Here is a 25,904-nt window from a genome sequence, read left to right on the forward strand (position 1 = left end):
ATACCATAGCCTTACCAGAGCTAATACAATCCTCTAGCTTTCCAAAATCCTAGCGAGGGAAAAAACCCTAGCCACACCACAAAGATCCAAGAAGCATGCATCATACAAGCATATCCTCCAAGGCAAGATATCTCCTCTTCTTCTTCCCTTCAACAACTACAACCTAGGTTTCATCACAAAACCCTAATCTTTGAAATCTCCAAGGAATAAAACCCGACAAAGCCCCTAATCTTGAAATATCCAAGGAATAAAACCCTACCTATAATCTTCACAATACACCACAAACTCAAGAAACCCTAGCAACTCAAAGAGAGAGAAAGAGTACACAAGAAGATACAGAAAGAAAGGAGAAGTGGTCGGTGTGCTACTCTTGATCACATCTCTTTGCAATAATGGATAAAGAGTAATAAAAAAAAATGAATGATTATCATCTGCAACATCTTCTTAAAAAGTTAAACCCTAATCACAAGAGCAAGCTCCCAAAAATGACATCCTCTTTCCCTTTCGTAACTTCTCCTAGTATTTCCTCATTGTTACAACAAAATCTAGCACCTACAAGGCATTAGTTTTGTGCAATTCAAGAAGGCATTAGTTTTGTGCACTTTAAGAAGGCAACCCATTGTCATCATCTCGATAGCTCTTTCTCTCTCTTTTGGTTGGCTTTCTCCAACTCAAGGGGGGCTTCCCAAAAGGTAAGATTACTAAGGATATGGAGTGGAGGAGCCTAGGTGATATATGAAGAGTAAGCCTTAACAGAACGTATGGCGCTTGTTGTATATGAAATGGGATAAGGACTAGATAGAAAAATGAACAATAAGAACAAAGAATGAAAAGAGATAAAAGGAAACCATTGCCTATCAAACATGGGCTAACTAAGCCATAAAGTACTACACAAATGGAAGGACTTGATTTGTCACATTAACAACTACTTCAATGAAGACCACAAGTGATCAAAAGGTTGTTTTCCACCTCCAACCACCTAATGGTGAAAATCTATTTGATACATTCACCTTTTTAATTATATGAACTCAAGGCAAAGGAACTAATGTTTGTTATATTTACCCTTAAAGTGCTTGCGGGAAATTTAAATGGAAATGAATCTTGGAGGGCCCACAAAGAAAACATTCATCAATAAAATATAGAAGTATTGTATTATTTGAATTATTATTTCAAATCTGCAATTAGTTTATTAAAAAAATAGTAATGAAACATAAATAAAACAATACATAAATCAAGATGAAGAAACCTCCGCACATTAATTTACTCCTAAATAAAAAAACAAGGCTTTATATTAAATTGAAAAACAATTTAAATTTATATATAATTTCATAACAACGAAAGTGTTAAACCTTACATCAAAATAGAAAGCTATGCCTCATGTCTTCATTAATCATTTAAGTCACCTAACACGGGGACACGAAGGACACAGGGATTCGAGTGTCTGACATAGACACGTTGACCCCCCGGAACAGGACACGTTAGGACATGTTATCTATTATTTTATTATATATATATATATTAAAATTTAGATATTTATTACACAAATTCTCATTCATGATACAAATTCATTAATTCAAACATTGATCTTCATCTAGATATAAGTTTTACAAAGTAACATTATGCATACAAATACAATTGTGACATAAATGATAAATCATAATACATATTCAATTCATCAATGATCCAATAGGAGAAAGACAAGATATTGTAGTCATTAAGTCATCAAAGTCAAAATGTGTTACATAGGTAGTACAATGCCGATGGCAAATAGAAATAGCAAATACAAAACAACTACAAGTCTACAAGCCTCAAGGCAGTAGGTAGCTCCTGAGTCATCAATCCTCATCATCAAAATCAACATCATTGTACTCATCATTGTGGTCACCACTGCTCTCCTTGGTTGCATCCTCCTCCTCTGTATCCAAAGTCATCTCTGCGTTGCTAGTGTGGAGGATGACCCCTCTACAATATCACCATCATCAAATGTGACAGGCTCTAGCACTGGCTCAATAAGATCCAAGTTGGCCAATGCCAACTCAACACTGTTGTCCAAACCCATATCATCAAGAAAGACATCCCACATCTTTGTCTTTCCTTTCAACCACTCATCCCTCTACCTATAAATAAGACGAAGGTTGGTGTGCACATACACCATTGTCTCTGCCCTGAACTGCTCAAGCCTGCTCTTCTTGACACTATACAAATTCCCATATGTGCTCCAATTCCTCTAGCAATAAGAAGATGAAGTCACCTGAGAGAGGAGCCTCATGGCTAACTGTTGTAGAGGAGGGCTTGTTGCCCCATGAGTTGCTCACCAAGAATAGGGCTTCTTAGCCCCCCTGTCTCTAATCACATCATATCTTGCAAATCGACCAGTGCCGGTGGAAAACTCTGCAAAGGCATCCTCCACCTCATCAAGGGATGCACTATCCTAAAAAATCTACTTGAATGCATCTTTCCTCCCCTGTGAGATTTCACCATCCATGTGAGGAGGGAATCTGCGGGAAGGTCCACCATTCAACCACTCATGGCTGCAGTATTTTGGGTTCAATAAGTGAGCCAAACAATGTAAAGGTGTGCAATTCTTGTCCCATCTGTTGACAAGAATATCATGTATGGTGGTGAAGAAGGCCTTTGATGATGTCTCATACTCGAGGACTTCACTCTGTAAAATAATGCTCCTCGCAAACTCAATCATGGAATCCCATCCCTCGTAAACCTCTCCTAGGATGAGTTAGATCTGTATCTGCAAATCAAAGCAAAGAAATGATAGGGTCCATGATCTTAATAAGTAGATCTACCCTCTCCCACCAAGCATCATCTAACACTGTGTCCTTCACTCTTTTTGAGGTTGCTTGATTTGTCTTTCTCCAAAAAGACCAAAACTTGAAATAACCATGGCCCCAAGAGCGGTCTTGACCTCCCTCAACCTCTTCAACATGATGAATGAAGAGGCAAACCATGTATCTGCAATCTTCATTAATGATAGATTGGTGTAATCCTTGTAGATAGTGAGGGCATTTGTATGATTTTGTACAAAGTTGCAGATACGTCATGCATTCTCAATAATGCTTCCAATGCAAAGCACATTGAAAGGAATAGATTTAACTTTAATAAACAACTCACCCATATATTATGCATCCTTGTATTGTCCAAGTGCATCCAATGATTTCAAGAAAACTGGACCATTCAAGGAAGACACCATGAAGTTGATGAATGGGTGTCGTGTTGGATCTGTCCATCCATCAGAAACAATGCTAACCCCATATGTTGGCCATGCCTTCGTCAACAATGTTGTTCTAAGTTTCTCTGACCCAGGTGGCTCATACCCTGATGGAGCCCCTTGAGTTAAGCTCAACACATCTCAATAAATAGAGGTGAGCGTGCAACATTAAAGGATATGAAGTTCTGATAGAAGAAAAAAAAAAGGCAATGGTGAGATCAAGCTCTTCCCATTTCTCTTTTTGAAAAATCTTGTCCATTGGACCAAGTGCAATTGCCTTTCTTTTTGTTGCTTGTCCCCTACCAGAACTCTCAAATGGGAATTTGTTGTTTCTTTTTCTCAAGAATGGAAAGGGGTCTTCATTCTTGTTTTTTTTTTTTAATTTTGCAACCACAATTGCCATACCAACATTGGCCTCTCTTTCCATTTCTTTCCTCTTTGCTAAAGGCAACTTTGTACAAGCTGCAATTCCACAACTTGGTAAAGCCAACAAATGAGCTTTCACATGGTAATATGTGCTCATGAAATTAGTGTTGCAATAGCTGCATTTCCAAGTAACATTGCCTCCTCCCTTCATCTTGTTGCCTGGCCCTTGCTCTCTTGTGACATATTTCCACAAGGGATATTTGTTATCTTGAGGATGTTGTCTTCCCTCAACATTTGAAGTTGTTGTTGCAACCCCACTTGCAATAGAGGGAACACTTGCAGCAGACCCTGATGAAATTGGAACAAGAGGGGCATCTCCAATGGAGACATTCTTCCCCTTCCTTTGCCCCTTCCCTATTGCCCTTGATTGAGCCATGAATGTTGTAAAAACATAAACAAAAAATGCACAAATTTGTAAAAGAAATGCACAGGCAAACTGTTGTAATAAAAATTCAAAAAATAGAGAGAAAATGCACTTACCTGTTGCTTGAATCTCCTTGAAAATGATCCTACACCCTTTATTCTTTCCTATCACACACCCACAGCAAACCAACAGCCAAGAGGAAAGGTAAATGTGGAAAAAGAATGGCCAAATCAGCCTTTTAACGTCGCACGAAAGTGACTTTTCCGGGATTCGTGTCCCAGAATCGGGACACGATCCGAACACAAAAATGTCCCGATTGGACACAATCGAAAGGACACGAATCCGACCAAATCGTGTCTGATTCGCCCAATTCGAAACATGAGAGGGTAGGGGGATGAATCTGATTTCATAGTTAATCATTAACCTTATAGTACAAGGGAGCTCCACCAAGCTTCAACCCCTAAGCTCCAATACTTCACTTCTCTAACTCCTAACTCCCAACTTGTTGAAGAATGTAGCTAGTGTCGGTCTTCATAATTATGATTAAGTCATGATGTAATGTATTTTCCAATAGATATTATTGTAAAAAATGACTTATTAAAGCATGGGTTTCATGTTTGGGTCAATGGTCAATAAGTCAAAGCACTCATTGAGTGCTCTAGGATTTTTGTATTGTATCAAACTCAAAGTCATAATGTAAAGGACCCTTCATGGGCACCTAAAGTCAAAGTAAACTTTCCCTCCCTTCATTTGATGGATCATCTAAATGTTCAACAAGAGCTTGGGTGCAAAAATTGTACACCTACTTCAGGCTCAACCCTATGTTGTGTTGGGAAATTAAGGGCAATATAATTATTTGATTTTTCTTTACAATGATAACTGCTTGTGATATTACTTCTTTCAAATTAGATTGATATTGTTAACATGTATTGTTACCATCAATCAATTATCAAAACAAGAAGATCAATCATGCAAAAGTACACAAGATATTGGCACCAAGCCAGGGCAAAAACCTCTCCAAATCGTGAGAGGAAAAACCCTTGAACTCTTTCTTATAGAATCTTTATTGATGAATTCCAAGACCCAAACAAATGACACAAGATTACCTTCAACATCAAAATGACAAACCTTTCGAAATGTACCCAAACAGAGAATCTCTTTCTGCAACTTCACACTGTATATCAGGTCTATAACAATGTGATGACAGTCAGCAAATGATGTCGAGAGCAACCTCCTCTAGCCTTCTTGCACCTTCGCTTTCCATGTAAACTGGTCACACATGATGTAGCTCTTTGACTTGAGCTTGATCTACAAGTTTAGATGCCGAAACAATGACTGTTCTAGGGCAGCGAAATCATGACTGTCTATTCCAGATTGTGGACACACGTGCGAGGAGAATTAGGGCTCTTCTATCCCTTCTACAATTTCGATCTCCTTGACAATGGATCTTCCCTTCAGTTTGCAGCTAGATCGAATCTCTAACCCAATAAAACATCAGGATACATGGATGCCCTAGCTCGGATCAGACTTCCGCATGTGTGAACAGACTTGATGAGGGTTTCGGATGAGGGAACAGACTTCCTCATTAACTGCGACTGCCTCTCCTTCGTCTCCTTCTCTTCGTCTTCGATACATGAATGCATGAGAGTGAATGTGATATATGGAGGTGCCATTGATGCCTATATATAGGCTTGTTCATCCATGTCTAAGCCGACTTGATCCCCTTTACTATGCCGACATCATGGGAGGCTTCTCGAATACAAGCGGATTCCTTTCTTTAATTCGGTGGTTACATTTCGGTGGTTTTCATTGATGGTCTAGAAGGACACTTTGACTAATATTGAATATATTTACAAGTGTAACAACTCATGGTTGTTTTCTCTTTCATGACTCAATCTTAAGACTCTTAAATGTAAGTCATTACTAAATAAACATTCCTTGAACATGTAACCCATGCTCAAGTAATAAAAGGGGCCAAGCCTGTAATCACTACACCATATCGACACCCAAAGAAATTTAAGGATGAGATAGAAAAAGCAATCCAAAAATTGTTAGTGATGGGCCACATCAAACCTAGCTCTAGTCTGTTAGCCTCGTCAGTGGTTTTGGTTAAAAAGAAGGATGGAACGTGGAGGATGTGTATTGACTACCAAGCACTCAACAAAAGGACCATCAAGAACTAGCATCATATTTACAAGATCGATGAGTTACTAGATGAACTACATGGGGCAGTTTACTTTTCAAAGATTGACCTACAATCGGGATACCATCAAATTCGGGTTCAAAACCAAGATGTGCCGAAGACAACATTTTGATGCCACTATGGACACTTTGAGTTTTTGGTCATGCCATTTGGTCTAACCAATGCTCTCGCCACATTCCAATCTTGCATGAATAGCATCTTCAACAAGCAGTTGAGGAAATTCTTACTAGTATTTTTTTACGACCTTCTCATATACAGCAAGACATGGGAAGATCACTTGGGGCACCTGGATGAAATTTTGAGCATAATGCAACAACAATCACTCTATGCCAAGGCATCAAAATGCGAATTTGGAATGACAGAGATTCTCTATCTGGGACACATAATTAGTGCGAAAGGAGTGCAGGTACATCAAGAGAAGATTCAGGCAATATTGGACTGGCCAACACCCAAGAATATGACCGAGTTGCGGGGGATTTTTGGAATTTGTAGCTATTACCAACAATTCGTCAAGGTCTTCTCTCAACTAAGTGTGCCATTAACAGACTTGACAAAGAAAGGAGAGTTGAGTGGACGGAGGAATCAGACAAGACCTTCAATAAGCTCAATGAAGTAATGAGCTCATGTCTAGTACTAGCATTACTTGACTTCAGTGAACCCTTTGTATTAGAATGTGATCCATCAGAAGAAGGAATAGGAGTTGTGTTAATGCAGTAGGGCCATCCAATTGCATTCGAAAGTCGGAAACTCCAGGACACAGAGAGACTTTACTCCGTATATGACAAGGAAATGTTGGCAACTTGGAAAAGTTCAGGAAATACTTGGTGGGAAACACGTTCGTAGTGAGGACAGACCACCACAGCTTGCGCCATTTCTTGGAACAAAAAGACCTAAACGAACGACAACAAAAGTGGGTAAGCAAGGTCCAGGTTTATGATTTTGATATTAAATACATAAAAGAAAAGAAGACTATTATGACCGATGCACTCTCCAGAAAACCAGCAGCATGTTCTCTCATGGAGTTCACAAAAGAATGGAAGGCACACTTCTCGGTGGAATTCAAAGAATAAATTTGCCTACGCTCTGACAGACGAACTCATTCAAAATGACAAGTAAAAGACAGTCAAAGATATTAATCACTATAAAGACCATAGTTTTAAAAACCGTTTTTAAAAATTGGTTACCGGTCTAACCAGCCGGTTAGCAAGCCCGCCAGTCTAAACCGGCCAAAAAACCTGGTTTGAATGCCCATTTCTCCTTTTTTTTGCCCTAACCGGTGAAAACCGGCCGGTTTGTATCAAATCGGCCGGTTTTAAGCACACCCACCGTAAAGTTTAAAAAGCATATTTCTAACTATGTTTTAGGGGTTTTGGGGGAAACTAAGGGTGTTTCAACCCTAACAATGTTGGCAATTAATGGTAATGTTAAATTCTTAAAGTAAAAAGATGAAAATGAAAATGTTTGAGAGTGGTTTCGACCTCATTAGATTTCATATGGAGAAACTAGAATTTTAGATTTCACTCAAAATTCAGCAGACTTAATGGTTTTCGAGATTTCATGGTTTGGGGGTAAACAATAAATGCAATCAGAGCTCCAAATGATGAACAAAACTCCTGATCTAGATCCCATTGTGTTGGACGATATTGATACAACATCAGAATGGGTGGAGGAAACTGAAGAACCTGTGTTTGAGGCTGATTTTGATATCAACATGGCTTTAGCGGGGGATGAAGCAGATTATGTGGTGGCATCAGAACCAGGATCAGTAGCAGGATCAAGGAAAGGCAAAGAACCAATGGAAGGCACTAGTCATGCAGGTCGACAAACTCGTGCTTCCATTACGTCCACTTCTATTGTCATTGGTGGCATTGATACTGAGGTTGCAGATCAGGCTGAGGCATCCTCAGACTCTGAACCAGATGATGTCTATGTAGCTCCTGATGATGATCCTGTGTCTAGTAATGGTGATGAACTTGATGATTGATCATGTGTACACTGTAGACTTGTAGTAGGCCAATGGCCTCATAGCTTGCAGCATTGTTTTTGGACTTTATAGGCCATTTAGAGCCTCATTTATTATGTATTTTGCTATTTTGTTGATGATATGTATTGCACTCGGTGCCATTTTGATATATTCATCTTTACATGGTATATAAATGAGCAAACTTTGCATATTTTGTCTCTATTGGCTTGGAATCATGGTTTTACATCTTAAAAATAGTTTTGTTTCATTAAAAATTAATTATTTAATGTATTTTTTTAAAACCGGTTCGTTTAGACCAAACCAGTCCCGGTTAGACCGGTTCCGGTCGGTAAACCGATTCATTAGGTGGACCGGTCTGGTCACCGGTTCCGGTTTTAAAAACACTGATAAAGACAGGATATACTTGGTTCCTAAAATCTACGCTTAAGGAGAAAATCTTGAAGGCTACATATGACATTCCATCAGCTGGACACCAAGGATTCTATAAAATTTCCTTGAAATTGCAGCAACTAGAATTGATTCTCCTAATTGATTAGCAGTTTACTTGTTTACAACAATTATTGAATAAATCACACTGCAATTCTTCACAAAATAAAAACGTTGCGGAAGTAAATAAGGAAGTGAGAAATAGATGCACACACAATAAAATGACACCAATATTTTTGGACTAATAGTCCCCTGAAAAAACCCGAAAGGAAAACCAGTGCAGCAAATGAGGGTTTATTTTATTATTATGCAGCAAACCTTTGAGAGTACAATAATCTGGATGCCCAACTAGCTATCCTCCGACATATATACTGGCAAACTTATTAGGAGAAGTTTTCTCCCTTCTGCAATCAATCTGGCATGCTCGAGCCCAACATTGGCAAACTTGCTCTGCTTGGAATTTGCACTGCTTGGCTTGGATAATTTGCATTGCCTGCAAACTGACTCCAAGTGAGTTGCCCAACCTCCATCTACCCCTAGAAAATATTCACTTTGCCTTTTGAATGATCTTCTAGCCTCCGAAAACTGAAACAACCTCTTTCCGGCAACTTGCACAAGAGTTTTTGGCTGCTTGCACTGGATTTTGTGGCCCTATCTGCAGATAATTCGACCTCCCTTCTCCTGCCAATTCGGCATTAAAGAAACACTGGAAAATACCCCGAAATCCTCATCCTAAATTTTCTACTGCTCCCTTTCTATGATGCTCTCTCTCTGGCTCAATTGTGCCCTTGTTGAATCATTGCAACTAGGTAGCTCGATCTGTGTTGGCTAACTCGCTCTCCCTCTTCTATCTTTCTCCATCCCATCGACTTGCTGTTATAATCTCTCGCTAAAGCATCAACAGCCAAAATCTAATCGTGATCGATGGCTAATCATCTTAGACTTGATCCAAGTCATTTTCTGGAAGTCTTTAGAGCATAAGTTGGTCTCCTCAATTATTTCCCATTAATTAATCTATTTTCCTAAGTTAGACTTAAGCATTTTTAATTATTGATCAAATAATTTAATTGATTGGTCTCTAGGAGTTTTCTCCCGTAACCTTTTATGGGTTTTGGAGATCTTGTGCTTCATAGCCTCTTAGACACAAATCAAGACTTGTACACTAGCCCAATGCTACCATATCATCCAAAAACTAACACTCCCTCTTAGCAAGGAAGGTGTTCTCTCCCCAACATCTCTCTCCTCTACAACTTATAGTTGGACTAACCAAGTTGTTGATGTCTGACATCTGTTACACCTCCTTTCTTCACATCTCCACTGATCTGACTCCCTGTCACTAGAGATCATTGTGAAAAAGCCTCTTGGGCAACCTTTGTCCATCAAAATTGGGCATACTCTGATCTACCTCACACTATTGTTGCTACTACTCTGCTGCTAATACTGCATTTTTGTTGCAACTACTGCAACAGTGAGTCTAGAAACTCCTTTGTGGAGTATTCACTCAGGCTGGAACTGCTCCTGCAGCCTACAACTATGCAATTCGCACTGCCCCTATCAACCATACGAATTTCCTGCAACTGCAACTGGAAACTCGACCTCTGCAGACCTATTGTGTCCCTGCAACTGGCTCTACAATTGTCCCTTGAGTCTCTAACTGCAACAAGCTTCGCACTATCTACAGAGAAATTGATTGTGCCCAACTATCTTTGCACCTCTCTAGTATCTAATTGCAACTAGCTCTGCACTTTCCCTCAAGATTTGACTGCACCTATTGAACATTGATCCTCTTGCTACTGAATATTGTGGGCCCTGTAGCAAAGGTAATGATCCATGAAGAAACGCTTGTCTAATGTTGTGCCTCCTCGAACCCTACTCGATCCTGCAACTCTGAAGCATTACACTCCTCCATCTGGAGGTATAGTTGTTATTAATGCAAACTCTTCCAACCTGGAGGTTAACTCACGTATCTCTGTCAAAGATGATGTTTGCTCCTGCCCCTTCTTGTCCTTCTTCCTTTTGGAACACTGGATGATGTAGTGACCAAACTCGCCACATCCGAAGCATTTGACCTTCGACATGTCCTTCTTCTTCTCACCTCCCTTTGAGTTTTGTCCCTAGCTGAGACCCTTCTTCACCTTCCCTTTGCTGGCAAGGACTACATTCTCTTCCGCCTTCTCATCTTTCAGTCCTCTGTCACTGCTGCTGATAGTACCTTTGACTAGGTTGAGCCTTAGCTCCTCTTGCGTGAAGTCGCTCCATAGGCGTTACCAATCTATAGTTGATCTCGTCCAATGATCCCCTGAACAAAGGTCCTCCATTCCTTTGTAAAACCCATTTAGAGCTACTCAAACAAGTTCGTTGTCTTCAAGTTTCTCCCTTACAATTGCAAGCTCATCACGGACATTCTGAATTTTGGTTAGATAGGAGGTCACGCTCTCACCCTTTTGCATCTTCATGGTCGTCAACTTCTCCTTGAGAATCATTTTACGATTCTTTGATGGATCCTAGTACAGCTTCACAACGGCATCCCACATGTCCTTTGTTGTATTCTTGTCTGTAATATGCGGAACAGTGTGATCTCAAACCCCATCTAGGACCATCCTCTTAGTCTTGGCCATCTCTTTCTTGAAGGTTGCCAATTGTTGTGGAATTGTTGGCTTTGTCATGATGTTTGTCAGGAACTCCTTCAAACCATGCTCATCCAATAAAAACTGCATTCTAACCTTCCAAATGCCAAAATTAGAGGCTCCGTCAAGTATGTCCTGATCCCTGAGTCTTGTTGAAGCCATCTCGTGAAACTCAAATAAACCAAAGACTAGATCTGGAAATCTCCTCCTCTTCCCTGCTCGGCCTTCCTTACTCGCACTCCTTCAAGAATGTGTAGATGTGCCTCTAGATGTCCTTCTCTAGCTAATATACTGCCTTCAGCTGCTCACTGAAACTACTCGCTCAACCTTCTGGATGTCCTTCTCCGGGAACTTGCACACGAACTGCAATCTCTGCCACTCGAACTAGCTATTCGAGCAAACTCGCACTAACAAGTTAATTTGCCTGCTACGGCCCCACTACTTTTGGAAATCAAGGATCTCCTCCCTAAAGCTAGAACTAGAAATCTTCTAAGAATTTCTAGAAATCCCCTGTGTTTTTCTCTTCCTGCCCAGCGCAGATCTGCAACTGTAACCCTTGTTGCAAATCTTTTGCACCCAAATCTGCTCTACGGAACAACTAATTTGCTCACCAAAACTACTTCCCAGCAACCACACTACCTGCTAGAACTCTGCTCTGGGCAAATTTAACTTTTCCTGCCCATCAATTTGCACTACCTAGTTGGCTTGCGTAGTTCTGAATCATGTGCTTTAGATCTCCCTCTGAAACTGCACGATCTACTAATATTTTGCCTCTGAGCCTCAAATCCGATCACCAATGCTCTGGTACCATGTGAAATTTCCTTGAAATTGCAGCAGCTAATGTTTATTCTCCTAATTGATTAGCAATTTAATTGTTTATGGCAATTATCGATAAATCACACTGCAATTCTTCACAAAATAAATATGTTGCAGAAGTAACAAAGAACTAAGAAATAGATGCACACATAATAAAATGACAACAATATTTTTTGACTAATAGTCCCCGGAAAAACCTTGAGCGGAAAACCAGTGCAGCAAATGAGGGTTTGTTTTATTATTATGCAACAAATCTTTGAGAGTACAATAATTTGGATGCCCAGCTGGCTATCCTCCGGCAATACACTTGCAAAATTATTAGGAGAAGATTTCTCCCTTCTGCAATCAATATGGCCTCCACTGATCTGTTAGGAAGATCAAAGTCTGAAGCACTGAAAGTCATCTGAGGCAAGTCCCCTGAATTTCTGTGAGGAAATATTCCGAGGTTGATCTAGTGCCAAGATACTCCTGAATCTGGTCTGTATCGTTATCCAAAAGCAGTCCGAAGATCCTGGAACATAACAAAAGTCTCCTAGTAGAAGACAAACTCTCCTGAAGCTAGTTTGGTGAATTGGTTAAAGACTGGTGGAGATTGAAATCTTCCGCAGATACTACAGGCCCTAAGGCAGATTATGGAGGTTATTAGATGGTGGAGTCCACAGGTATTGTAACTCGACATTAGCTCTCTTGTAATAGAATAGGGTTTGGAATACTTTGTTCAGTTTTCCGATCAAAGTTTACAAAGAATACTAGTTGTGCATAAGACAGATCAGGTTGTTGGTATATAGGTGCATAATTATTCATTGGTTACTTTCTGTTGAACTTGGAACTCATTGTTGATTGGTTGTATTTCACTATATGTATAAATGAACAGTGGCATCATAGAACAGCGATATGGTTGTTAAATAAGCAATGATAATTAGTGTGGATCATATAATACTGTGTTATTAAATGAGTTGCTGGTTTCACCATTGAAAGAGCAAAAAGAAATTTTATTGGAAACCATAGATATCTCAAATCTTAGGTCAAAAATTACCCTAGGATATTACAAACAGGTGTAGTAGATCCCTCAAAAATTATCATACGACTTAGCAATTATGTAGCAACTCCTCCTGTTTGATAATCCCTCCATGATGGCTTGAATTGAAATGACTCGAGTCCCTTATGGCAATCGACAACTTGTTCTAAGAGTTTTCACTATATGTATAAATGAACAGTGGCATCGTGGAACAGCAATATGGTTGTTAAATAAGCAATGATAATTAGTGTGGATCATATAATACTGTGTTATTAAATGAGTTGTTGGTTTCACCATTGAAAGAGCAAAAAGAAATTTTATTGGAAACCATAGATATCTCAAATCTTAGGTCAAAAATTACCCTAGGATATTACAAACAGGTGTAGTAGATCCCTCAAAAATTATCATACGACTTAGCAATTATGTGGCAACTCCTCCTGTTTGATAATCCCTCCATGATGGCTTGAATTGAAATGACTCGAGTCCCTTATGGCGATTGACAACTTGTTCCTCTTCTCATTATAGTACTCAGAGATGTTGGACCCCCCTCTAGCTAGTACCATGGGTATGGCCATCTCCCTTGAAGTCTTTCCCACTCCACTTCCATCATTATCACATGCACATATGAATTGATGGGTCTACTTGTGACATGTTCGTCTTCTTGGGGGTTGGAAGCACCTAATGGGGCTGAAAGTATAACCATCTCTAACACAAGTGTGGTAACTTGGCTACATATCCTGAGCTCAAAAGACATTGGAAGGCAAGGATTGTCTGAACTATTTTTGTGGCCCTAACATTGAATATGGCTCACAATGATACTTAATGGTTTTTTCCCCTAATAATGTTGATCTCACTTAATCTTGAGGGTGTGATTCAGGTGATTCATTACTCATGCAGCAGAGATCCCTTGAACAAAGACTTGACACATATCCAACACCTTTCAAAGGACATTTTAGCCATCGTTTAGAGCAAACATGACCTTGCAGCCCCAGCATTGCACTCATGAGATGGACATGGAGACTTGATGAGATTCCATCATTCCACATGGTTGTATGCCCCTTGCTACACCTTCAAATACTAAAAGGTTGTACCAAGAAGCCAAGGCATTGGTCTGTTAGATGATTACCCAGATGGACCCAAAACACTCCCAAGCTAACCCTAACCCCGTTTGATGGACATTGCCTTGTTTTGGAGTATGGTTATCACTGAGATGACTTGGGAGGGCGAATACGTCATGCCCATGTGCCAATGCTTGCCTCAAAGCATGCCATGTCATTCCCATGTGCCACATAGACAAATGTCACGAATCCTTCAAACTCAAAAATGGATCCCATGCTGCTGAATTGGATCCTGTGCTAGCTAGCCCTCACATGCGAGATCCCAAGCAAATAACATTAGAGTTTTGGTTTAGTTTTGCCAAATATTCTATTTAGACTTTTATTTAGGTTACTTATTATTAATCTATAGGCTATATAGTTGTATAAGTTAAGCTATTAATTACTTGTGCCCTGTAGGTTGTATAACACATGATAGTGCCAGAAGAAAAGATTTGAGACATTTAAATTTAAACTTTTAGTTTTTGATAATGCTAGCAAGAATGCTCTCGGAACGCTTTGAGACATCATATAGATAATAGTATGTAGGATATATACTTAATTTTCAGTTTTCTTTGTGTACAAAGGATCATTATATCATTAATAAGTTAATTTGATCAATCCCATCCAATTCTAGGTGAACAATCCTCTTCGAACAGTATGATACATAGAGTCATAGACTATAGCATGTTCTCAAACAAGATGTCTGGAGATAGAGGATGTGGAGTTTGGAACTGAGACGGGAGGAGCGACCATGGCGGAACCCTAGGGTTTCTGTTTTTGACAGCACTGTGGCCCTACAACTGCGAGCGATAATGGTGGAGGCAGCACAGGTACCCTCGCAGTTCTGATCGCGGTCTTTTACATGCAACTTTTTTTATTGATCGCTGCTCTCTACTGTCGAGCCTTTTGGCGATTTCCTTTTGTTTCTTTCGCGTCACTGTGCCGTGGGTTTTGGACACACCTCCGGCTCTACGACTATTTACCCCCGTTCATCACTGCCCACTCCCCCCTAGTCACACGGCTAACAGGTTTGCAACCGGCTAAAATGGTGGAAGAGGACCTTGTGGACTACGAGGAGGACCCCATGTCGGAACAGGAAATATGGGTGCACAACTCCACATCGGTCGAGGGCCCCTTGCAGGACAAGCTGGATCGATCAACAGCTGCCAAACAGTCAAAGACACACTCGCCTATCTCCGGGAAGCGCCAGCACCCTGCGGTAAATGTAGCGGACCTTCCGGGCTTGGAATGCCCCCCCTTTCCCCGGCTACTCTGAACCTCCTCAGCTCCTGCCTACAGGCCTCCCCTACTTTCGACTCCCCCTCGCCTTACCATCCGCTGCAACCCCCTCCTCCTCCCCCGCAGCTCCCTCTGCCTATGTACCCTCCCTCCATCTCCCTGGCTCAGGCGGGCCCGTCAAACCCCTCTCGACCGACGCATGCTTTTTCTCACCCGGGTGAATGCAGTCTCAATCCCCTCTCCCCAATTCGATCTGGTTGTTTTAGCACACCTATCCATAACCCTAGACCCTCTACTTCGGCGCAGCACAGCTCTTCAAAACTGTGCAGGAACCTTCTGAAAGACTACCCTACGGGACGGCGCTCGAAAAAACTGAAAAGGGGGCGGTGTCTCAGAGCGGTCGACACTGATATCAACCTGACCTTTGGAGAGGACGTCCAAATGGCAGACGCATTCGATACGGCGAGAAAAGTTCTGGTAGGCCGGGTTCAAGGCAGAAATTACTCGGTGGAGAGATTGTGTCAATGGACGATGGAGATATGGGGTTCCTTGCTGAAAGAACTCCCTGTAATTCGGGTGCTGGCCAGAGGATGGTTCACCCTCCGCTTTCATAGGGAGGAATACACGGAATGGATTTTGTCACGTTACTGGCACATTGAGCTCGCACCTGTTCTGTTAAAACGTTGGGATCCTCTTTTCGATCCTGAACGCGAGCAACTCGGCGCTGGACCCATATGGGTCAGACTTCCCGGACTACCTATGCAGTTTTGGACACCACAGGTTTTCAAACGTATCGGAGATGCCCTGGGGACTTACCTGGAGTATGACAAGTCTTTCGAGAAAACGGGAATCATGACAATGGCAAGGATTTTGGTTCACCTCGACACTAGGGTTGGGCTGGAGGAAAAAATCACTCTCCACAGAAGGCACTTCTCCCGCAAACAACTTCTAGACTACGAAGGAGTCCCGTTTCGCTGTAGGAGGTGCCACAAAGTGGGTCACCTATTCAAGGATTGCCCTCTAAATCCTTCGGTGACCACGAAAAACTCAAAGGGGACGAAGCATCAGGCCTCTGTGGAGCAGAACAAGGATGAACAGGAACGTGGAGGGGCAGCGACTGAAACCACGGCGGAGACTTTAAAGAAGACTGGGAGCCGGCGAAAAGCTCCACCATCTCCTCCCAAAACTCGCTCCAAATCTGCAGTGGAAGCTACTCCTCTACCGGGTAATGAGTCTATCCACATATCCGCTGCTCTTTTTTCAGATGTTATGTTAAATGTATTGCATACATCTCTGCATTCCCCCTCATCTGCATTTTGCACTATTCCTTCCATTCCCTATTCTTTATCAGTGCCCCCGCCCACTTTTTCCATCACTCCCACCTCCCACCGGGATTTCTCCACACCCCCTTCTCACAATTCCTCCTCTTCTAGGCAGGATCCCCATCCCTACAACCTCCGCTCCAGACCTCGATCTAAAAACATGCACCTTGGTTTGGGCCGATCCCCAGGAAAGACCAAGCTCCATAAACCTGTCAGAGGGCACCCATCAAAGATCAAATCTGCCATCAAGTCTGCGATGGCGGATGTTGCAAGGGGCCGACAGCATACCATTAAGAGGGCGCTTAGAGGATTGGAGCCCACTGCCCATGCTCCCTTATGATTTGGCTCTCCTACAATTTCCGGGGACTAGCCAACCCCAAAAAGAAATTGGCTCTCAAAAGATTGTTAAAGGATACATTCTGTGACATACTCTTCCTTCGAGAAACTCTTGGCTCTTCTGAAGATACTATCCGAACCCTTCACTCAATCTTGTCGGGCAGGACATTTCAGGGGATGGATGCCATAGGCAGATCTGGTGGACTCGCAATTGGCATCAACCCTAAAACAGGTAAGCATATATCCATCTGGGGGGGCATGGGGTTCATGGGCATGGACATTTTCGTAGGGGAGCTGGGACTACAATTAAAAGTGATTAACATATATGCTCCAAATCGAAACAGAATGGATTTTTGGCACCATTTGTTGGAACATGATCTTGTCACAAACTCCACCATTGTTGGGGGAGATCTAAATTTTTCTTTGGGCATGGAAGAATCCTGGGGACACCAAGCTCAAACCAATCCTATTTTCGATCAGATGTGTACACTACTGGATTCCTGCAATTTAGTTGATGTTCCCATGAATAAGAAGTTGCCCACCTGGCACAATAGGCGGACTGGGGAGGCTACCCTGGGCCGAAGATTGGATCGGTTCTTGATTCATGAAAACCTTATCCGTTACCTCCCCCTGTATCGACAATGGGTGGGAACTGGGGGCTCTTCTAATCATCTACCAATTTTTCTACAAATTACCGGACCATCAAGAAAGCCGCGCTCCCCCTTCAAATTCTTTGTTGGGCATCTAAAAGATCCTGAATACATCAACATGGTGACTGAGTTCTGGCGAGCTCAACCCCCCCTGAGGGTTCAGAGGTCGGCTGTGGACTTCTGTTTCTGGCTAAATAAACTTAGGACAATGACAGAGGAGTGGTCTAAGAGGAAGAAGACGAGAGATGATCAGAATCTTGCTGATATTGAATTACAGATTGCACAAATAATGCATGATCGAGGGCTAGGGTTCTTAACAAAGGAGACTAAAATGAATCTAGTTACATTGGAGAACCATAAAAATAAGATGGTACTGGAAAAAGAAGAACATTGGAGATTGAAAAGTAGAGCCACCTGGCTCCAAGCGGGAGATGGTAATACGAAATTCTTCCACAATTTTGCAAATGGAAGAAAGGCCACTAATACTATCTGGCAGATGCCCTGTGAGTCTGGGGGTTGGGCCTCTACTCACCCACAATTAGCCAGATTGGGGATTACACATTTCAAGAGGCAATTCACTGCACCGGCAGCCATCAACCTCCCGGATATCATCAATCTAGCTGGCCACTTTCCAAGATTTGTGGATCAGGAAGAGGCAGAAGACTTAAATCAACCGGTCACTATGGAAGAATTGGAAGGAACCCTCAAGTGGTTCAAAAAGGATAAGAGTCCTGGCCCTGATGGCTGGCCAGTGGAGTTCTATTTGGCTTTTCTGGAGCTTCTGGGAGGGGATCTACTTGCTATCATCGAAGAAAGCAGAACATCGGGATACATCCACCCCCTCATCAACTTCACTTACTTGGCCTTGATCCCTAAGATTGATTCGCCTTCATCTTTTAATGACTTCAGGTCTATATCCCTTTGCAACTGCCTGTACAAAATCATCTCTAAAATTATCGCCAACCGCATCAAGCCCATACTATCCAATCATATCTCTCAGGAGCAATTTGCCTTCCTCCACCATAGACATATTCAGGATGCCATTGGTACAGCCCAGGAAGCCCTCCACTCCATCAAACTCAGAAATCTCAAGGGACTCACTCTTAAAATTGATCTGGCAAAGGCCTTTGACAAAGTAAATTGGTTATACATCAAGATGATTATTACTCATTTGGGGTTTCCCCCAGTGCTCATCAGCTGGATCATGGGATGCATCTCCTCTGTCTCTTTTGCTATTCTCATAAATGGTTCGGCATCGCCCTCCTCAATATTGATAGGGGGATCAAACAGAGATGCCCCTTATCACCACTTCTTTTCTTACTAGTCATGGAAGGTCTGAGCAGACTTATAGCTACAGAAAAAAGAAGGGGGGGCCTACAAGGCCTAAAAATCATGGAACATTACTACCTGACACATCTACTTTTTTTAGATGACATATTGATCTTCTTGAATGGCAGTGTCCAGGACTCGACTTCTTTGAATGAGATACTAAACCTTTTTCGCAGAGCCACGGGAATGGAGATCAACAGAGAAAAATCCACCATCTCTCTATCTGAATGCACCCTACAAGAATCTCAGTTGGCCTCTCAATATTTTCCCTTTTAGGCTACTGATTTGATGGGGGGGTTAAAATATTTGGGCTTCAGACTAAAACCAGATGGTTACAAGATTGCAAACTGGACCTGGCTCATTACAAAAGTGGAGAAGAGAATTGGCTATTGGTGTCACAAGTTCCTGTCTAGGGCAGGCAGACTTGTCCTTATCAAAACGGTCCTTGAAGCCACCCCGGTGTACTGGATGTCACTCGCCTGGATTCCTAGAGGAATACTTCACAGAATACAACAAATATGTTGTAGATTCCTCTGGAATGGTAGTAAGGAGGGCAGACCGTTTGCCTGGGTTAAATGGACAAGAATTACTACACCGAAGCAGTGGGGAGGCTGGGGACTTAAACTTCTTCCGGCTTTTGCTCAAGCCTTGGCAGCCAAACAGAGTTGGCTCCTCCTCAAACAAAACAGCCTCTGGGCTGAGGTTATTCAACATAAATACATCTGATCGTTGACTATCATAGACTGGATCAGAAGCCCATCTTGGCACAGGAAAGGCATATCGGTGATTTGGAGAGCCATTCTAAATTCTATTTCTATCATTAAGGATGGCTTAATATGGAAGATTAGCAATGGCACTTTTGTCCGTATTGGCATTGATCCTTGGATTGGATGTGGTAACTTCACATATTCTTCCTGATGGACTGATTCAGCTCCTAAACAACAGAGGTATCAAGTATCTGGGACAGATTGGGGATCAGCATAATACCACTTTCCATACTCAAGCATGGCTGACTGATCCGCACTGGCACATTCCAGATGAATGGAGTGGAATTTGGCATCTCTACCTACAGGCTCTCACAGAAACCCATGTTAGATTACGGAATGCTGAAGATGAACTCCTCTGGGCACACTCAAAAACTGGGCAATACACACCGAAACAGGGGTATAACATAATCATAGCAGACAAGAAGCCGGAGATCACAAGAAGCTGGTGGACTAGCCTATAGAAATTACAAGCTCCTCCACGTACCAGGCTGTTGGTGTGGAATGTTTTAGAAGATAAGGTTCCCATGGGCTCCTATCTGAAAAGGCAGGCTTTCATGGGGCCTACCCGATGTGTACTATGCCTCCAAGAGGAAGAAACAACCCAGCATCTTTTTCTCACCTGCACTACCACCAAAAGCATATGGACTCAAGTCCTTAGATCTCTTAATATGTCCAGAAACTGGCAGGGGGTTGATATTATTTCGGCTTGGGAGAACTGGTGGAGTACATCAGCTGTCACCAAATCAAGAAACCTGCCTCTCCTCGTATCATGGTATATTTGGCTCAAAAGAAATAAAAAGATTTTTGATGACACTTTGGTAAACTGGAATCTCCTCCCCCCATAGATTTGTGCAGCATACGAAGAGCTTCCAAATGATGACAGTCAAAAGAGACCAAGGATTATACATCAGGAACAGATCAACAAAGCTATCCCGTGGGCCTACTATGACGGGGCTGCCCAACAACACGGCTGTGGGGCGGCATCTGCCTCTACCTTTCTGAAACACATTTCTACCAGATATGCTTGGGACTGGGGCCTGGCACTAACAACCATGCTGAATTGATAACACTCTGCCACCTGCTATACTTTGCTATCCTGAAACAATGCAGAAATATACAAATTTTTGGCAATTCAAAGATAGTGACTGATTGGTTTAACAATACAGCTGTTTGCACTGCATACTCACTGAGATCTATATTGGAAGAAATTGTTTTTTTCAAAACTTTCTTTGATCAGATTTCTGTTTCTCACATCTACAGGGAAAGAAATGAAACTGCTGACAGGCTATCAAAAGAAGCGACGCATCGTCCTCTAGGGGAATGGATGATCGCAGAACATTCTCCGGCAGGGATCTATCATTATTTCCACAGACCATACATAGAAGAAGGATTACTGAGGAGCAATAGCCTCTAATTTACAGCTATGAATCTGAATCTTTTTAGTTTTTTGCTCTGTACAAAACGAACAGCTCATGATTGACAGCCCCTGCGTGGGTTATTTTTGGTTTTCTATACATAGCGGATATATGCATCAGAACAGTACACCCCCGAGGTTTCCTGAATACTTATTTTTTGATTTTTGACAGTGGACTTCATTGCCACGTTTACAGCATATGCCTTCAGGCATCCACAGCATGTAATTTCTATTTATGAAATTATGAATTTTCTTTCCCCGGAAAAAAAAAGCATGTTCTCAAACAATGTAAGGTATCCATTTACCATTGTAACTAGGTGGGAATCTTTAGATTTTAATGCAAATTTCAAAGAAGAACACAACTTGATCATGATGTAGAGTTGAAATATTCAAATGATGAGGATGTAGACCCATTTATGGATATGTAGTTCGACCTAATCTATATCATCATATCAACAAAGCAATCATTGATGAGACACTCAATTTTGTATTTACATTTAACCTTTTTGTATAAGGCATGATGCATCATGATTTCAATCTTCCGATTTATATATTATCTAATGATTTCAGTTCTAATGTTGTGATTCATGAATGATCTTGATTTTTAACTTTGTTATCGTCGGTAGGATGAATGAGATTGAGCTCAACATAAAGAGTGATCAACCCAAGAGCTTTGTAAGTTAGATGCCCATAACTGTCATCATCTTCAACAAGAAGCAGCCTCGCCAAGAACATCCATGGACCTTGGCTTCTAAGTAGGCCAGTCATATGATCAACTCAAAAATAATAGGTGGCATCATTTAGACAGGGAAACAATCACCTTGAATTTGTAGGCTTAACAACAACAGGATGACAGCTCCTCATGGAATGAAGACTTCAAAAATTTGCCTTTTGTAGATCCAAACGGTACAAAATGAAAACACTAGGTATCCCTAGGAATGGAGTCACTAGCCTTGAAGAAGGGTGAAAAAGTTCCAAAGAACACCCTAGAAGAAAGGTGCATCCCTATATTAAGGTTTTTATCTCTAAAACCAGTAGAGAAACCCTAGAATCAACAATCCACAAAATCCTAGTTCCACATTATAACAAAGATGCCACTAGCCAATAATTTTCGAATCGGCCAAAAGAATTGAGAGAGTAAGGTTTACACCACTCTAATAGCACGTTGAGATTTATAAGGGCCAACAAAAGAATTGATGGAACCAAATCTCACTTTCAAATTCTGAAATAGCCTCCTCACAAATGACTACAGTGTAGATTTCGTGTGCTTGAGAGAGTGCAAAAGCCAAGCACAAGTGCGGACAACATTCCTACACAAGTGTGCCTAAAAGAAAGTAGCCAAAATGCGAGAGAACACCAACATTAAGTGCCCTTAGGCTTATAACACTTTATATCTCGAATCAAGCAGATGACAAGATGAAATGATACAAATGCAAGATTAAGTTCTGTGTTTATACACAACTCAAGTGAAGCATCCCTTCAAGGGAGGGCTATGGACCCACAAAACAAGGGCACACAAGAGGATATGGAAGGCTTGACAGTCAGTGCCCAGAGAGTTATGCTGGGACTTTAATGCCTGTCATAGCAGATGTGCTGTAGCAGTAGGATCCCTTTGGACCTTTCCATAGAATATAGGGGAGATTGCATTAACTCCTTTGGAATAAATTAGACTAACCAAGAAGAGTTTGCACACTTGGTTAGACTTATAGAACAAAGACAGAGGTGGTTGATTGCTTTTGAGATCTAACAATCACACTCATAAAGTCTTCACAGATCTCTGTAAGGCCATTCCTAATTCTGGTCTGTTTAAGATGAATTTGGATGCCCAGGGACCAATTTGGAAGGATCAGGAACAATCATATGAGAAATTGAGAACTACAAAACTAAAGTACTCTATTACAAGATCTAACCAAATCCCCCAATCACAGCTCGACTTAACAAAATATGGGCTAGTCAAAATGTTGAAGTTAGATAGGTTAGCAGGTGTTCAGATATCCGTAAACCCCTCTCCTTTAATTGCAGGGTGCTTGGATGGTTAATGCTTAACAAAAGCCTAGTTGTTAAGGATAGCATCCATAACTCAAACTTAACAGATGGTTTCCACATGATTTATCATAAAACAGAGACAGTTTTAGCATGTCTTTTGGAAATTCAAGGTTGCCAGAGTATTCTGAGAACGGGTTACCAATGACCGCTGAGTCACTGTTCTCTTTGGTTAACTTCTACTAAAAAGGAGCCATTTTGGGGGATGGATAGATCACCAAACAGTTTAGCAGAGATCTATGGAACACCATAACACTTGCCTCTTCTTGTGTGAAAGAAAATTAACATAAAAAAAAGGATGTCTTGCCACCTTTCATGGGGATGCCTCCTGCTTTCATTTGGGTGAGACTGCAGCTTTCAGATCAGAGATGTGAGTCTAGATTCCAGCCAAAACTGGCAATTTCAGAAAGGGTGTCTACACTCTTGAGATATAAATCAAGGTGGATATGAGATGCACTTTCCAAAAAAGAGAAAGAAATACATACACCAAATCTACCTCGTACCTGATTTGTCTATCCGCTCTGAACCTGCCAAGTCAACCACTACCAACTTGCTCTTTCTGACCACCGGAGCACGAATACCCTTGAGTAGATTAACACCATTCCCATTCTCATTTGACAGAGCTGACTCTTTATCTTGCCTTCCATACATCGCTTTTTTGACATTTACCTGGAAAAGAATCCAAAAAAGGCATCAAAAGATCCCACCCATTTATCTCTTTCCAAAGTTCAAACTTCAAACCAATGAAATTTATGGATAAATGTCATATTGATGTAATTCATTGCTTCTATGCAGGACACTTTTACCCAAAATTCTAAAAAAATCCAACAGATGAATGATCATTTACAACAAGAATGGACAAAAAAAAATTTAAACTTTTCCAGTCCTCTGCAACAATGTCAAAATATCCTTACCATCAAGATTGCGTGACTTCGAGAAGATTCTGTATTTAATTTAGTGTTGGCTGCAAATCGGTGTGCTTCCCCTGTCCGCAATAATTCTACAAAACTCTGTTGATCTCTTATTTCAACAACAGTTGCACCAGGCACTGATACATCCCCTGACTTTGGATCTTCTACAATAGGAATGTTGTAGTTACCAGGAGTGAGGAGATCTTGCACAGTCTCCATATAAAGCTGCAATTAAAATCAGCGCAACATATTGGTAGAAAATTCGATCTGACATATGTAGCATGAAGCTTAGGCCAACAGTTCTAGTCAACAACTGAAGAATCATGTTCCCAACGTAACAACAAAAGCATGAGTTATTTTATGTCTTTGGTGACACAGTTTATATTTTCCTTGTTTTCTCCCAACCCTTCAACAACAACAAGAGCTCCAAAAATTAAACTTTATTTGTGAGGTACCAATTATTGTGTTTTGGTTGTCAAATGCTAAACATGTCAATCTTGCCATAGACATAAAGCACGAGGATACCAAACATTACCACTATAAATTTCTTCAATACTGATATATATATATATATATACACTATGTTTTTTCAACATTTTCCAAAGGTACACTCTTCCTTGGGGATGAAAATACAAATCAGGTAAATTTGTTTTTCATTAAAATAGTCTGTTAGTCATGACTTAGAAGTTGATATATTGCGATATAAGCAATAATGCTTAAACTTGAAAGCAAATGTCACCAAGGTCAAAAAGTCTAAACATATTGAAACAGACTGTAGGACACATTGAGATTTTGTTTTCTAAGTTAAATAGATAGATAGAAATAGATATATGGGTAGAGGAAGGAGGGTCAGCAGCACCAGAAAATCAACATGAAGATTTGTATCATCGTGTACAAAATGATGAAAGGCCCATACGACCAGAGTATTTGCGTCGGCAACTTGACACAGGTAAGTACTAGAGACAATTTTAAAAAATATGTAATACAAATGTATTACCTGCAGATATGAGACTGTTACAGAATCATGCTCTGGAGAAATGTCTGCTAGAATGTCTTCCATTGCCCGCACCATAATTCCCCGTTCTGCAGTATCTCCATCCCCTAGTTGACCAAGAGTAAATGTTTTTCCTGTACCAGTCTGCCCATATGCCATCACAGTTCCATTGTACCCTTCCAATACACTCTGCATGAAAAAGACTAAAACTCCATCATAGGGAAAGTGAATGTGATATAGTATTATAAACAAGTAAGCACCAATGCAAGCTATGCCATCAAGTTTAAGACAAAAATAACATGAAAGGTAAATCCGTCATGAGCCTCTGTATATTAACTGAATAAAGTTAGGATAATTTTAACACCATTTTCCAGAATTAAACTTAAAACCTAAGGGCTTTGGGCAACAAAGGCATAAGCAAAAAAACCCATATGATGATACACGAGGTATAACAGGGCACATCACAATTTAGGGTTTTGAAAATAATGATCTAAAGTGATAAACTCAATTACCTCAACAACAGGCTTTGCTACAACTTCATAAACACGCTTCTGAGAGGCAGCTTCAGTAAGAACTTCATCAAACTGATATGTGTCAGAATCCCAATTGTTCCTTCGCAACTTCAACCGTTGGAGCTGAAAAGCAAAACTCACATATAAGATGGACAAATACAAAATGATAAATGTTCAGTAGCATAAGCAGAAAATTAACAGCT

General features: G+C 41.0%; 1 protein-coding gene across 2 annotated transcripts in view; it reads right to left on the reverse strand.

The window, feature by feature from the left end:
- Positions 1-25,904, reverse strand: part of LOC149218395 (kinesin-like protein KIN-UB) — a 177,341-nt gene that overhangs the window by 147,862 nt on the left and 3,575 nt on the right. For both annotated transcript variants that reach the window (XM_089383936.1, XM_089383935.1), the window contains exons 3-6: positions 25,702-25,824; positions 25,193-25,378; positions 24,199-24,420; positions 23,788-23,953 (exon numbers count right to left, since the gene is read on the reverse strand). In XM_089383936.1, the coding sequence (XP_089240062.1) occupies positions 23,788-23,953; positions 24,199-24,420; positions 25,193-25,378; positions 25,702-25,824 (697 nt within the window). The remainder of the gene's footprint in view (positions 1-23,787; positions 23,954-24,198; positions 24,421-25,192; positions 25,379-25,701; positions 25,825-25,904) is intronic.

The sequence above is a fragment of the Pinus tabuliformis genome, chromosome Q (genome assembly GCF_031772625.1).
Source record: "Pinus tabuliformis cultivar Carrire ecotype Pingquan chromosome Q, CPIR1, whole genome shotgun sequence".
In the NCBI taxonomy this organism is placed as follows: domain Eukaryota; kingdom Viridiplantae; phylum Streptophyta; class Pinopsida; order Pinales; family Pinaceae; genus Pinus; species Pinus tabuliformis.